This window comes from Eurytemora carolleeae, unplaced genomic scaffold (assembly GCF_000591075.1).
Source record: "Eurytemora carolleeae unplaced genomic scaffold, Eaff_2.0 scaffold186, whole genome shotgun sequence".
Taxonomy (NCBI): domain Eukaryota; kingdom Metazoa; phylum Arthropoda; class Copepoda; order Calanoida; family Temoridae; genus Eurytemora; species Eurytemora carolleeae.
This window is the reverse complement of record NW_019396163.1, coordinates 73604-87451: the sequence shown is the minus strand read 5'-3', so window position 1 is coordinate 87451 and position 13848 is coordinate 73604. Positions and strand designations below refer to the sequence as shown.

Genomic DNA, 13848 nt, shown 5'->3' with positions numbered 1-13848 from the left:
TGTGAAAGATATCATCGTTTTTCTAACTTGAAAACTTGTAAAATCTCAAAATTTGTCTTTTTGTTTCATCCTGGTCCGCAACTCACTTTTATAGAGAAACCACAATTGAAAATTACTCTTTGTATTTATGTATGGATATCTCATTCATTCTTTATCAAACAAAGCTTTTAAGGGCACCGTTGTGAATCGGACATTGCAACTGTATAAATTAAGTTTACGGTTTATAGTCCCTTTAAGAGGTTGGATTTGATTAAAGGGAATGTATCTAAGTTTATTAAGTTTATTACAAAATATGCACATTGAACATTTGCGCAGGTCTAGTTTCATTAAATTTAGGAGAAAAAACGAGATATGTTATGTAATAGTTTAATAAAAATAACGGAGATTTTGGACAGTCAGAGAATTTGGCCTTTATTTGATCATTTGAATAAAATCGGAACTAAATTCTCAATTTTCTCTAATTTCAGAGGTATTCAAAAGGTTGAGAATCCGAAGCCGCGTAGGACTGGGATTTTCTTTTTTAATTGTCTTAAGTAAACATAAATCCGAGTGTCCAATTGTTTTTATCACAAACATATTTTCGCTGTTAAATATTTCCATCATTTGTCCAAGTATTCTCTGTTTGAGAAGTTAACAATGATTTCTTCTTCAACTCTCAGATTGCTGTATCTAAACACAAGAAAGAATCAAAAAAATAAGATATAAGGTGAGAGGAATAGGGTTTGCTTACACAGTATATCCTAATTTTAAATTCAGGACCAAAACCAATTCTATTTTACCGGATACCGTTACGCTCTCTGAAGTATTCGGAACCTTCCGGATATTGGACCAACTCGACCAACAAATGAGAAAATATGTATGTATGAATTATAGCAAATAGATCGTCCAATTTATAAAAAAGATAAAGTTTAACAAACCAAAAATGGATTAAAGTAATTGAGCCTTTGCCACAAATTGTAATTTTCTAATATCTACATCTTTGCAACCAAATGTCGGATATCTTAGATATTTAAAATTAATTAATACTGTTAGATTAAATAATCTGAGTTTAAAATATCAAAAGTTTACACCATAAGGGTGCAAAGATAAAGGATTTAGAAAATTTGGGTTTGTGGCAAAGACTAAAATCCTTTGTATTTGATGAGATTCCTGAAATACAATAATCATGTGTTTTTTTAACGCTAGATTAAAATGGACTTAATTATTATAAATACAAAGACACTTAGTTCGGTTTTTGTATTCCTAATTCCAAAGTTTGAATAATCATGAGTATTCTGAAAAAGGTTGGATATTCATGAGTATTCTGAAAAAGGTTGGATAATCATGAGTATTCTGAAAAGGTTGGATGATCATGAGTATTCTAAAAAAGGTTGGATAATCATGAGTATCCTGAAAAAGGGTTGGATAATCATGAGTATTCTGAAAAAGGTTGGATAATCATGAGTATTCTGAAAAAGTTGAATAATCATGAGTATTCTGAAAAATATGGAAATAAATAACAATGATTTCGTAAGTCCTGTCCCATTATCTTAATACAGAATTCATGGTAATTTTACCGCTCTTTCGAATATGTTATACTTCACGGAGAACAAAATAATAATCTGGTTACTTTTGATTTTTTACAATTTAAAAAAAATAAACCTTTCTGATGAGTTTCCATATTTATCCGAGAGTGCCAGAGATTCAGATCTAAAGAAATATATGTTTAATTGTAATATACTTTTTGAAGTTTTATGACTTTTAATGTTTTTTGTTAATTTTAATGTTAGTAGACCTATACCTAGGTCTAGGTCTAGGTATTCAACCTGGATTTAGGTCTAGGTCTAGGTATCCAACCTGGATTTAGGTCTAGGTCTAGGTATCCTACCTGGATTAAGGTCAAGGTCTAGGTATCCTACCTGGATTTAGGTCTAGGTCTAGGTATTGAAAGATCATATTCATCTCTACTCTCATCAAATCTATTCTCAGTTACGACCTAAACGACGACGAATGTTTCTAAAAATTGCTTTAAAACATTTTATGTTTTAAACCTTCTTCATTGTTTTTCTTCATAGCAATGGTCCAGACTGAAGTAGTCAATATCAGATATAAGGATACATAGCAAGAGCGCATGATATGTTTTCTTAAAATTTATTTTAAAGTGCATGGCATCGATTATTCACGGGAAGAAAGCTGCTCAGATGTTTGCAGCCTGGTTTTCCAATAAGTTGACCTACACAACAGAGAACTTTAAACCAAACTTAGAACATTTTAACGTGTTCCCCTATCAAAATTTAAGGCAAATCGGTCCAGGGTTTCATGAGCATATGCTCGTACATCCAAACAAACAGACAAACAGATTACTACTTTATATATAAAAGTATATGACAAAATTCATCATGGTAAATTCTGAAATTGGGTTCAAAGCTTGATGTATCCACATTTTTCTAAAAAGGAAAAATACTCTTTTTTTTTAGGGAAAAATTCATTTTTAGGAAATCCGACATGGTAATTGTTACACTTCGACCTAAATTGTAACAATTTTCTTTTTGTTTCAGTATTTTTGTGATTAATCTTATAAACAAATTTCTTTCCAAAGAAGTTTAACCTGAGATTAAAATTTTTGTGTTGTAGATTTCTAGATCAAGAAGTTATTGCAATTCTGCGGAATTATTTAAGTCCAAGGCACGGAAAGTGATTATTCCGTGTGTACTATGTACTGTATACTGACTTTCTCTGACTGGACCAGTACCCTGATTATTTACTCTTGGATCAAGCACTTTTAATTTAGAAGTTGTCACAGCGGATATCGAAATCAAGCTTTATAGATCCTAGAAGTTTTGACCTCCTTTATAACTCTTTTTACCTCTATTTCATGTCCCCTCTCTGTAGAAATGTTCTCTATGGATGTATTCTCTTCTCTGTAAATGTTCTCTATGGAAGTATCCGGATCCAGGGAGATATCTCTAGAGTTCTTTTTAAACCTTCTCCTTGTTCCATCTTCATGGTAATCTTCTCCCTCAGAGTAATCCTCTTCGTCCCTGATCCAATACAAAATATTAAATAAATCTAATGTCCAGTACTGGTTTTAGGGTAATTTGCAACCCCGTTTCTCGTGATCATTTTACCATTAAAAACTTTTTCTGTTCAATAATGGAGTCAATTGTAAACATAAATAATCTTTCAAGTTGGAAAAACGACGATATTTTCCATCTTACTAATCAGATACAGGCTTCAGGGTGCCTTTGTGAATCGGGCATTTACCTTTTAAATGAAGAGTCGTACATTAAACGACATTATAACCCCCTTGTGTACATTACATTCAGGACAAAAAGTACATAAATATTTCACAATTAACTTAGAACTTACTCAACCTTACCATTTAAAAGCCCGCTCAAAAGAAAAATACATAATCTATATATATATAAATAAATATATAAATACCAATGAACTGTAAATGATAAACTGATAAGTATGTCGAGTAGGTACCTTGTGTCCCAATTTGTAAATGATAAACAACTGATGAGTATGTCGAGTTAGTACCTTGTGTCCCAATCTTTAAATGATAAACTGATGATTATGTCGAGTTAGTACCTTGTGTCCCAATCTGTAAATTATAAACTGATAAGTATGTCGAGTTAGTACCTTGTGTCCCAATCTGTAAAACTTCGTTCTCCACTGGGTAGTCCTTCACTCTCATATGCTGCAACAGACTGAATATCTGGATGTCTATCACTTTCATATGCTTCAACAGACTGCATGTCTGTCTGTCTATCACTTTCATAGACACCTGCCCCGTACTTTTCGGACAGGGACATGCTATCCGAATGTCTTTCTCTGTAGCTCTAAAATAAAAAAGGTTTTTTTCGGATGTTAGACCTCTAATACAGGATTACTCTCCAAGGATAAGACTGTAAAGACGACGAAAAACTCTTCTAATATGACTATTTAATATAAATTCCGTAGAGTCGTCTCTAAAATCTATTTCTTTGTGGTTAACCCTGTAACTAATCAAACAAATTACTGCATTTTGGGACGTTAACTATTTTCATTATAACATCTCAGGGGGATCTGGTTCATATAAACAAAAATAACACTAATTTCATCAAAAATTGCAAAACCACTTAGCAATTTTTTCTGTAATTTTAAATTTATCTTGGAAGCTTCCATACCACAAGGGTTTAAGTTTTTGAAATCATGAAGATAAAAATTTTAGTATTATATATATGGAGATTGCAGTGATTCTGATTCATGATCGATAAAATCTTAAACCATCATCAACGGGTTTTGTGCTGAAACTTTAAAAATTGTGTAGTTAAGATTTAGACTAAGAGTTTAGGATCGTCTATCTAATCTCTATGATGAAAAACAAATAAAATCATTGTTTGGTATTATTATTGTTCAAGTTAACAAACTAACATAGGACATTTCTTAGGAAATTATTTTGAAGTGTATTGAACGTTATCTAACGAGACCGTTAACAAACGAAAACCCCCAATATTTACCGTTAACGACCAATAAAGACCGTTAACGAACATATTAATAGTTCGATTGTGCCCAGGCATGTCTTTAACGAACTTGTTGGAATTTAATTTTATTGTAATCTATCTATCTATATATATTGTTCTCTTATATAGACTAGGTCAAGGTAGTTTATTAAAGGGACTGTCAACGTAACTTCAAGCGACCATCCAAATCAAGAGAGTCACATTTGTTTGAGAACAATTTTGAAGAAATGACTTGAGGTTGTTCGCAGCGGAGAAAGAAGGAAATTTACAGAATTAATCTCTTTTAGAAAACTGACGATATCTTCCGTTTGTTATATTTAAAGGGTACAATCCGTGGTCTAGAATTTACCTCTTTAAATGGACGGTTACTTGAATTACGTTTACATTCCCTTTAACAAGGAGAAAAGTGTGGACATTCCCATTAACAAGGAGAAAAGTGTGGACATTCCCTTTAACAAGGAGAAAAGTGTTAACATTCCCTTTAACAAGGAGAAAAGTGTGGACATTCCCTTTAACAAGGAGAAAAGTCTAGACATTCCCTTTAACAAGGAGAAAAGTGTAAACATTCCCTTTAACAAGGAGAAAAGTGTAAACATTCCCTTTAACAAGGAGAAAAGTGTAAACATTCCCTTTTCCGAAAAAGTTGTAAAATTGAGTTAGGAATTTACAAAGTTAAACTCTGTAGAAACTTGAAACAATAGTTTGGGTGCGGCCTGAAGGGCGGGGAAAATACCCGGCCTGGGGTGGGGAGGGGGAGGGGCTCCAAATATTTTGGAAATATTGAAAATTGATTTATTGACATATCATGGAGATACACATCTTTTCAGCTAACGAAACTTACCAGATATCATAAAGGTGTGCTCGGAGTCTAAATCATAATAAACTCACTCAATATATAATCCTTTAACCATATATACTAAGTGTATCACCCCAGTTTGTTCTATTTAAAGGAATTGAGTCTTTGTCACAATCTCTGATTTTCTAATCCCTATAACTTTGCAACCCAAAGTCGTAAACCTTAGATATTTCAAACTATGAATGTTTTTAGACAAACAATCTAAGTTTGAAATATCAAAGGTTTACATGATCAGGTTGCTAAGATATTGGCATTCGAAAATATGAGTTTGTAGCAAAGACTCAAATCCTTTAATCACATGTTCGTTATAATTCAACAATCTTTAAACTTACAAAGAATTGTCTTTTTTAGAATTTTTCGTTAAAAATTCATATGCCGACAAATAAGAAGAACGGAAAAAAGCGAAAAAATATATTTAATAAATCAACTTTTGATCGAAGATAACAATCCACGTGGTATATATATATATATATATATACCCACAAAGGATTTGCCTTTAATGACGACCTTTGTTGGTAACCCTAAATGACCAAAAATTTGAACAATTAAAGTTAAACTTTTTTTTGGAATATCATAGAATACCTGAGAATCTCCAGATTTTGATCTTGAACGACTCGAACTTTTCCGAGATCTATTAAACAACAAAATTAACTCAAGAGATAGCAATTTATTATTAAAAAGGATGGTTCAGTTAAAAAAAAAATGTGATCTTCTTGTGTTACCTGCTCGTCTCCCTGGACTGCTGAGGTGTATTGTGTTACCTGCTCGTCTCCCTGGACTGCTGAGGTGTATCCAGATACCTGTAATGAAAAGTGTGTAGGTCATAAACCAACATTACATTATTTTTTATTCAGTTTCTTTCTTTTGCAAAACAGACACATTGTACTTTCTAATCTCTTTAGCTCACTGCAAACCAAGATGTACACGCTCTTACGCTAAAATCATTCAGTATTTTGCTAATTACTACTTTTAAACTTAAGAAGGATAAAGCGTGTTTCATTTATAAAATTTATATGTCTAGGGCTACAAAATGTATAAGTGAGTTAGTGAGGTAAACCAAATGCTAAGGGCTGCTACACTTTAAAACGAGGTTGTCTAAAAATTATGACTAACTTGTGATCTTGCAACCTAATGATGTAAACATCTGATATTTAAATATTAGCTTTTTATTAGTTTTTCATAAACAAAAAGTTTTTTGGTAAATTAACTCTTACTTTCTAATCTCTTTATTTTGCAACCAGATTGTAAACAATTTTTATATTTTAAACTTTGACTATAAAGTAAGTATAATGGTCACAGAAAAACTAAACCATTTTTTAATGTATAATTATAATTGTTCTTTTAGATGTTTTAAAGATTGCAGATTTTTGAAGGGGGAGGGGGGTCTTGATCTTATAAAATTACTCTATTTATGTGGTTTATTGCAAAATACTACATAGATAATTTAAAATGCAGACATAATATTTTTGAACAAAAATAATATTGTTCACATTGCATTTCATATTCTGACCTAAAAAGAGTATTACCGAAGCTTGAAATGGGATAAAGTTTGATCCCTCATACTTAATCAGGGTGGTATTCTTGAATAATTGTTCAGGGGGGGGGGCTTTATTTTTTTTTCCCAGGGGGACTTAACACCTTTTGGGGCCTGAAAACCCTCTATAAAACACTATATTTAACTTATCCAGGGGAGGGATTGATTGCTGAGCCCCCATGCCACCCCCCACCCCCTCTAGAGTACGCCTCTGATCCCATTTTTGTAAAAAACAAATGAATATTAAACTATTTCACTGCAATTCAAAAGTTCATTTGGCTAATCATGAATAAATGAGTTATCCAGGTTATGATATCTCCTTAAAAAATTGGTTATTTTTGTGGTTTCTCTAAAAAAACTGACTTGCGGATTTCTTGCTGTAGAAACAATGAATGAAATGTGAATTGTGCATGGTCCTCTATAAATGGAGAATTATTTGAAATCACAACAAGAGTTCTTTTAAATTCATCTACACAGGAAAAGAAATGAGAAAAGGGTTGGAAAAACTCCACCATTGATATTAACTTGATATCAAATTGATATTAAATATTTCCCTTCAATACAAAAGTTTATTTGGCTAATCAAAACGAAATGAGATTTCCATTATATCACTTTTCAAAATTGATAGGATCATTTGAAATTACAATGATAGTCCATTAAAATTCATCTACACAGGAAAAGAAATGAGAAATAGGATTTTAAAAATCTCCGCCATCTTGTATTTCTGTACCTTGGATCTATCTGCTGCAGGAAGGCTGGATCCCAGGTAGAGGTTGGTGGCTGTAGAGCCCAGATAGGCAAAGGAACATCCCAGCTGTGAGGTTCAGGAGTGTACACAGTTGCAGGGACAGCTACACCCATAGATTTTACTTTTCTTACTAGAACAAAATTAACATTAGAAATATAATTACCAAGGTTTTCTGCATTTTTTCTGTTTAAAATAGGGATTATATCAGCGTAATTTTTCCCGCCATGCAATGCCCGATTTACAACGGTAACTTTAAAATATTTGACCGTTCAATGTTCATCAAGGACAAAGAGCTCTAGTTGAATATTTCTCAACAATGTTTGAATTGCCGTAAAACAAGAGTGTACGCTAGCGTACAGTGTAAACCCAAAACAGCTGATGTTTCGTGTGTCCCTCGACAATACCAAATCTTTTATGGCCAAGGCGGTTTTCAAAATTTCAAAAGTAAATATTAATATTTCTTAAATATTAAACAACAAACAATATCAAGCGTTTCTGCAGTTAATAAGGATAAGTCCAAGATTAGTCCGACATCCTTGATCAGTTAAAGGTTTAAAGTTTACTGTTGTGAATCCTTGATCAGTTAAAGGTTTAAATGGTACTGTTGTGAATCCTTGATCAGTTAAAGGTTTAACGTGTACTGTTGTGAATCCTTGATCAGTTAAAGGTTTAAAGTGTGCTTTTGTGAATCGGACCCGCCGCTCTACAAATGGAGGGTCACTTGAATTACACGCCTAAAGTCCCTTTAATCTGTTTAATTATTAATAATCACCTTTCCTCCTGAAAATAGTGAACAATCTGACCACAACTATCCAGAAGGAAGCTGTGATAAGGATGAGGGGAGCTACGACCAAGAACAATAAAATCTAAAATATTCAAATTATCAGATGTCCATTTTTAAAAGTATTAAACCACTAATAATTTCCAAAAATGTTCCTTTTTGAACCCCTGTGATTTGCCCAATATTTTCCCACTTTTAAACCACAATATTTACCCCCCCCCCCCCGGCCCCCCTGAACCTGTAGATTTCTGTCAAATTTCTATCCACTGTTAAACCACTGTGAATCGTCCAACATAACCCCCTAGATAAACTACTGTGAATTATCCAGCATATACCACATTATATATTGTTACGCGAGCCATGCTGCGTGTATGAAGTCTATGTGGTGCCCCTGTGAATTTCTGAGTTCTCCCTGAGGATCTGTACAGAACGTATTGTGAAAGAACTAGTTTAGGAGAAGTTTACAGACTGACTACACAGGCGCAAGATTTCTCGCGTGAGAGTGAACAGTTTTATATTAGTATATGTTTATTTGTCTTGCAAGTGTAACCGTGTCCAGAATTCTAGGATCACTGTGGTAATTATTTCTTATATATATACGTATGCTTATCGGTTGATTATATTATGATTGATATTTATATATGTGTTTGTTGGTTCCTTGCCACAGTTTTTTAATGCCTGAGTGGATTATTTGTTGTATTCGTATGATTTATCACTCAAAGCTTTTTCTGTGGGTTTATTAAACTTATTTAGATTGAAGACTCAGAGAAATAAACGTTATTATCATCCTTTTGTTATGAAGAGCGTTGAGAGAAGGAAGTCTTACGATCTGGTCTTGAGAAATACCACACGGTACATATATTAGGTCTTTAGGGAAATCGCTAAGTAGCGAAACATATATATTATACTAGCTGAAGAGCCCGGCGTTACCTGTAGAAAAAAAACTATAAAAGAAAAAAAACCACCTACCCATGAGTGTCCACCAAAAATGTCAGCCCAATCGGTCCTGCCGTTTGGCCGGCTATACGCAACATATATAAGAATGTGTTGTTTTATTATATAAAAAAAAAATATTATACTTTATATTATTGTCTTATATATATTCGCCCCTGCTTAACCACTGTAAATAAATTATGAAACATATGTGTCCACTTGTTAAACCAATGTGAATAAGACCAGGAAATCATAACATGAGTCCTTACAAAGGATTTTGAAGATTTGGATACCTCACTACTTAATCTCTACATTGTAATAGTAGACTATTGTTAAACATATCTATACGTTTAACCCCTTCTTATGCTATTGCAATACAGGGCTAGGGTGTTTCAAAGCTGAAGTAATCATAAGAAATATAAAGAGTGAATCAAAGATAAAGTAATCATAAGTAATATAAGAGAAGGTTGAATCAAAGATAAAGTAATCATAAGAAATATAAGAGAAGGTTGAATCAAAGATGAAGTTGTTTTGTGGGTTTTGAGTTCTGAGTATTCTCTCTGGTTTAAAAAGGGGAAAACCCAGCCTACTTTATCAGGACCCGGAGTAATATTATGGAACNAATCATAAGAAATATAAGAGAAGGGTGAATCAAAGATAAAGTAATCATAAGAAATATAAGAGAAGGGTGAATCAAAGATAAAGTAATCATAAGAAATATAAGAGAAGGGTGAATCAAAGATAAAGTAATCATAAGAATTATTAAGGGTGAATCAAAGAGATAGAAAACATCTTTTCCACTTTTCCCAATTAGCATCCTGCCTTAACCATATCACGGTGTGTTCATCCCATCCTGTGGTTTTTTTCTGAATAACTTAAAAACAGCTGACATTAGAACCTCTTCACTTTATTAACTTCATGGTTGTGAACTAATTTTGCTTCAATTTTGTTTTATGCATGTAGAGTAAATGACGGTCAAACGGCGCGCGCGGGTCGATGTTTCAAAAAATCCGAAATGGTCAATAACTTTTCTTATTAATTAAGCTACAGTGCTAAAATTTATATATTTGAAAAGCCCTTAAAAATGAATGTAATAACTAATAACATGTGTCACATGTTTATATTCGTCAAAAGTAGAATAAACTATTTTTGAATATTTTTCGACATACTTTTAAAACTTTTTTTAAATCCTCCCTTGATGCACCCAAACCATTAAAGTAAGAGGTCTAATTTTTGTTTAATGAGCAGGCCTTGAAAAGTTGGATTAGGGACATGTATCACATTCCCCTATCTCAACTCTAAGGGCAAAACCATAATTTTAAGGGGATCCCCCCCCCCCATCCATATTAGACCAAAATCGGGACAAATAAGAATTCCACCTTAAACCAGAAATTTGGTCTAAGTAACTAAGTATTCTACCTTAAACCAGAAATCTGGTCTGAGTAACTAAGTATTCTACCTTGAACCAGAAATCTGGTCTAAGTAACTAAGTATTCTACCATAAACCAGAAATCTGATATCTGAGTACGTAACTAAGTATTCTACCGTAAACCAGAAATCTGGTCTAAGTAACTAAGTATTCTACCTTAAACCAGAAATTTGGTCTGAGTAACTAAGTATTCTACCTTAAACCAGAAATTTGGTCTAAGTAACTAAGTATTCTACCTTAAACCAGAAATCTGATCTGAGTAACTAAGTATTCTACCTTGAACCAGAAATCTGGTCTAAGTAACTAAGTATTCAACCATAAACCAGAAATCTGATATCTGAGTAACTAAGTATTCTACCATAAACCAGAAATCTGGTCTGAGTAACTAAGTATTCTACCTTAAACCAGAAATCTGGTAAAAGAACCATCAGATAGACCAAAAGAGCTGCTGCGAACAGGATATAGACTAAACAATAAAAAAATTGAAAAAGTATAAATAACTTTGAAACTTTTTTGGGACTCAATAATTCCCTAAAACTCCATTTGTCAAGTATGTCATGTACCATGTATCCTGATATTATAACCCTTTGATATCTGAAACTGTGGCTATTTGATCTAACAGTAGCAGGATTCATAGTTTGAAATATCTAAGGTCTCGTGGGATGCAGAGGAGGTATATGGTTTAGAAAAATAAAGTTTGAGGTTCTGATCCTTTCTGGGCGTGTTACAATGCACAATTACTGTGTTACATGCTTTTTGGACTATAGTCATATCTGAAGTCTAAAAGTCGTATTTCTATTCCACAATTTTCTGGTTCTCACTTGTGCATACATATATTTGTGTCCTTGGGTTGGGTTTCTATAGAGACGTATCAGGGGCAGTCCTAAGATTTAATCTGTTTAGTCAATAACTTTCCCACTATATGGTCGTGCAACTCCATTTATATTTTGTATTTAGAAAATGTGTATTCAAACATTCTAGGAAACATACCTGCACACAGTTTTCTAATCTACTCAGTTTACAGGGCTCTCCGCACCCATCTTTCTGATAACAATCTTTAGATTTTTGTTGCTGACTAATCTGCCAGCTTTTTATACAGTAATAGCGATAAATAATTTCGCAGACTTCTCTGTTTCATGGCGAATGGCTCTGAACCTTACCAGTATATTACATAGATATCCAAGTATCCAGGGTAGGAGAAGAAGTGATATCCTGAATAAAGCTCCGAACCCTGCCAGTATATTACCTAGATATCCAAGTATCCAGGGTAGGAGGAGAAGAGATCTCCTGAATATATCTCCGAACCCTGCCAGTATATTAGAGATTATGAGAACCACGTTCACAGTTATTGGTAGAGCCAGATATTTCTGATCACCCNAGGAGGAGAAGTGATCTCCTGAATATAGCTCCGAACCCTGCCAGTATATTACCTAGATATCCAAGTATCCAGGGTAGGAGGAGAAGAGATCTCCTGAATATAGCTCCGAACCCTGCCAGTATATTAGAGATTATGAGAACCACGTTCACAGTTATTGGTAGAGCCAGATATTCTCCGGAATTCTAAATAAAAAAATTACAATTTAAAGAAAATGATAACGTTCCTCAAACTCTAATTTTATATCTTTGCAACATAATTGTGCAAGCTCTTGATATTTCAATCTAGCAGAATCGAAGTCAGGTCGCAAAGATGTAAGAATTTCAAAATTAGAGTTAAAGGCAAGTAATCAGTTCGTTTAGACTTCTTGGTATTTTATATAATAGTCTTCGTAGAAAGAGTTCGGTCATAACTTTAAATTCAAGTTTAAACGATGATTACTTGACTCAAACTAAAAATTCAAAAGTTGCATATCTTTGCAACCCTATGGTGTTAAAGACTGCAAACTTTGACGTCGATCTTTTAGATCAATGAGTCTCTTTGATCATTGAGTAAAAATTATTAGAATACTCAAAAACCCCGCGGTTAGGTATTTTATCCTTATTCTTTTATTTTATTGGATTTAAAGTGAACTATTTTGCCTCGAAAACACAATAGTTTTTGTAAAATTCGGTTATTTGAGTTTTCAAATTTACTCTACAGAGTACATAGCACAGATACATAGTTTGATTCTGAATTAGAAAATATTTATACAATCATGCAACAGTTAAGTTAGGAGCTAGTATATCGTAAACTGTATGTAAGGTAGGAGCTAGTATATCGTAAACTGTATGTAAGGTAGAAGCTAGTATATCGTAAACTGTATGTAAGGTAGGAGCTAGTATATCGTAAACTGTATGTAAGGTAGGAGCTAGTATATCGTGAACTGGTATGTAAGGTAGAAGCTAGTATATCGTGAACTCTATGTAAGGTAGAAGCTAGTATATCGTGAACTGTATGTAAGGTAGGAGCTAGTATATTGTGAACTGTATGTAAGGTAGTAGCTAGTATATCGTGATTATATCGTGAACTGTATGTAAGGTAGAAGTTAGTATATCGTAACAGTATGTAAGGTAGAAGCTAGTATATCTTGAACTGTATGTAAGGTAGGAGCTAGTATATCGTAAACTGTATGTAAGGTAGGTGCTAGTATATCGTGAACTGTATGTAAGGTAGGAGCTAGTATATTGTGAACTGTATGTAAGGTAGGAGCTAGTATATTGTGAACTGTATGTAAGGTAGGTGCTAGTATATCGTGAACTGTATGTAAGGTAGGAGCTAGTATATCGTGAACTATATGTAAGGTAGGAGCTAGTATATCGTGAACTGTATGTAAGGTAGAAGCTTGTATATCGTGAACTGTATGTAAGGTAGTAGCTAGTATATTGTGAACTGTATGTAAGGAAGGAGCAAGTATATCGTGAACTGTATGTAAGGTAGGAGCTAGTATATCGTGAACTGTATGTAAGGTAGAAGCTAGTATATCGTGAACTGTATGTAAGGTAGTAGCTAGTATATTGTGAACTGTATGTAAGGTAGGAGCAAGTATATCGTAAACTGTATGTAAGGTAGGAGCAAGTATATCGTGAACTGTATATAAGGTAGGAGCTAGTATATTGTGAACTGTATGTAAGGTAGAAGCTAGTATATTGTGAACTGTATGTAA

The 13848-nt window shown here is 33.3% G+C and overlaps 1 protein-coding gene across 1 annotated transcript; it reads right to left on the bottom strand.

Moving 5' to 3' along the window:
• Positions 1 to 266: 266 nt before the first annotated feature.
• Positions 267 to 12865, bottom strand: LOC111696893 (uncharacterized). The gene is made up of 13 exons (XM_023466669.1): positions 12839 to 12865; positions 12199 to 12328; positions 12015 to 12164; positions 11167 to 11234; positions 8398 to 8491; positions 7608 to 7755; positions 6105 to 6143; positions 5926 to 5974; positions 3625 to 3824; positions 2846 to 3020; positions 1899 to 1975; positions 1642 to 1689; positions 267 to 669 (listed from the first exon to the last, which is right to left on the bottom strand). The coding sequence occupies exons 1-13, from the start codon at positions 12863 to 12865 to the stop codon at positions 600 to 602; spliced, it is 1275 nt and encodes a 424-aa protein (XP_023322437.1). The 3' UTR covers positions 267 to 599.
• Between the last annotated feature and the right edge of the window lie 983 nt (positions 12866 to 13848).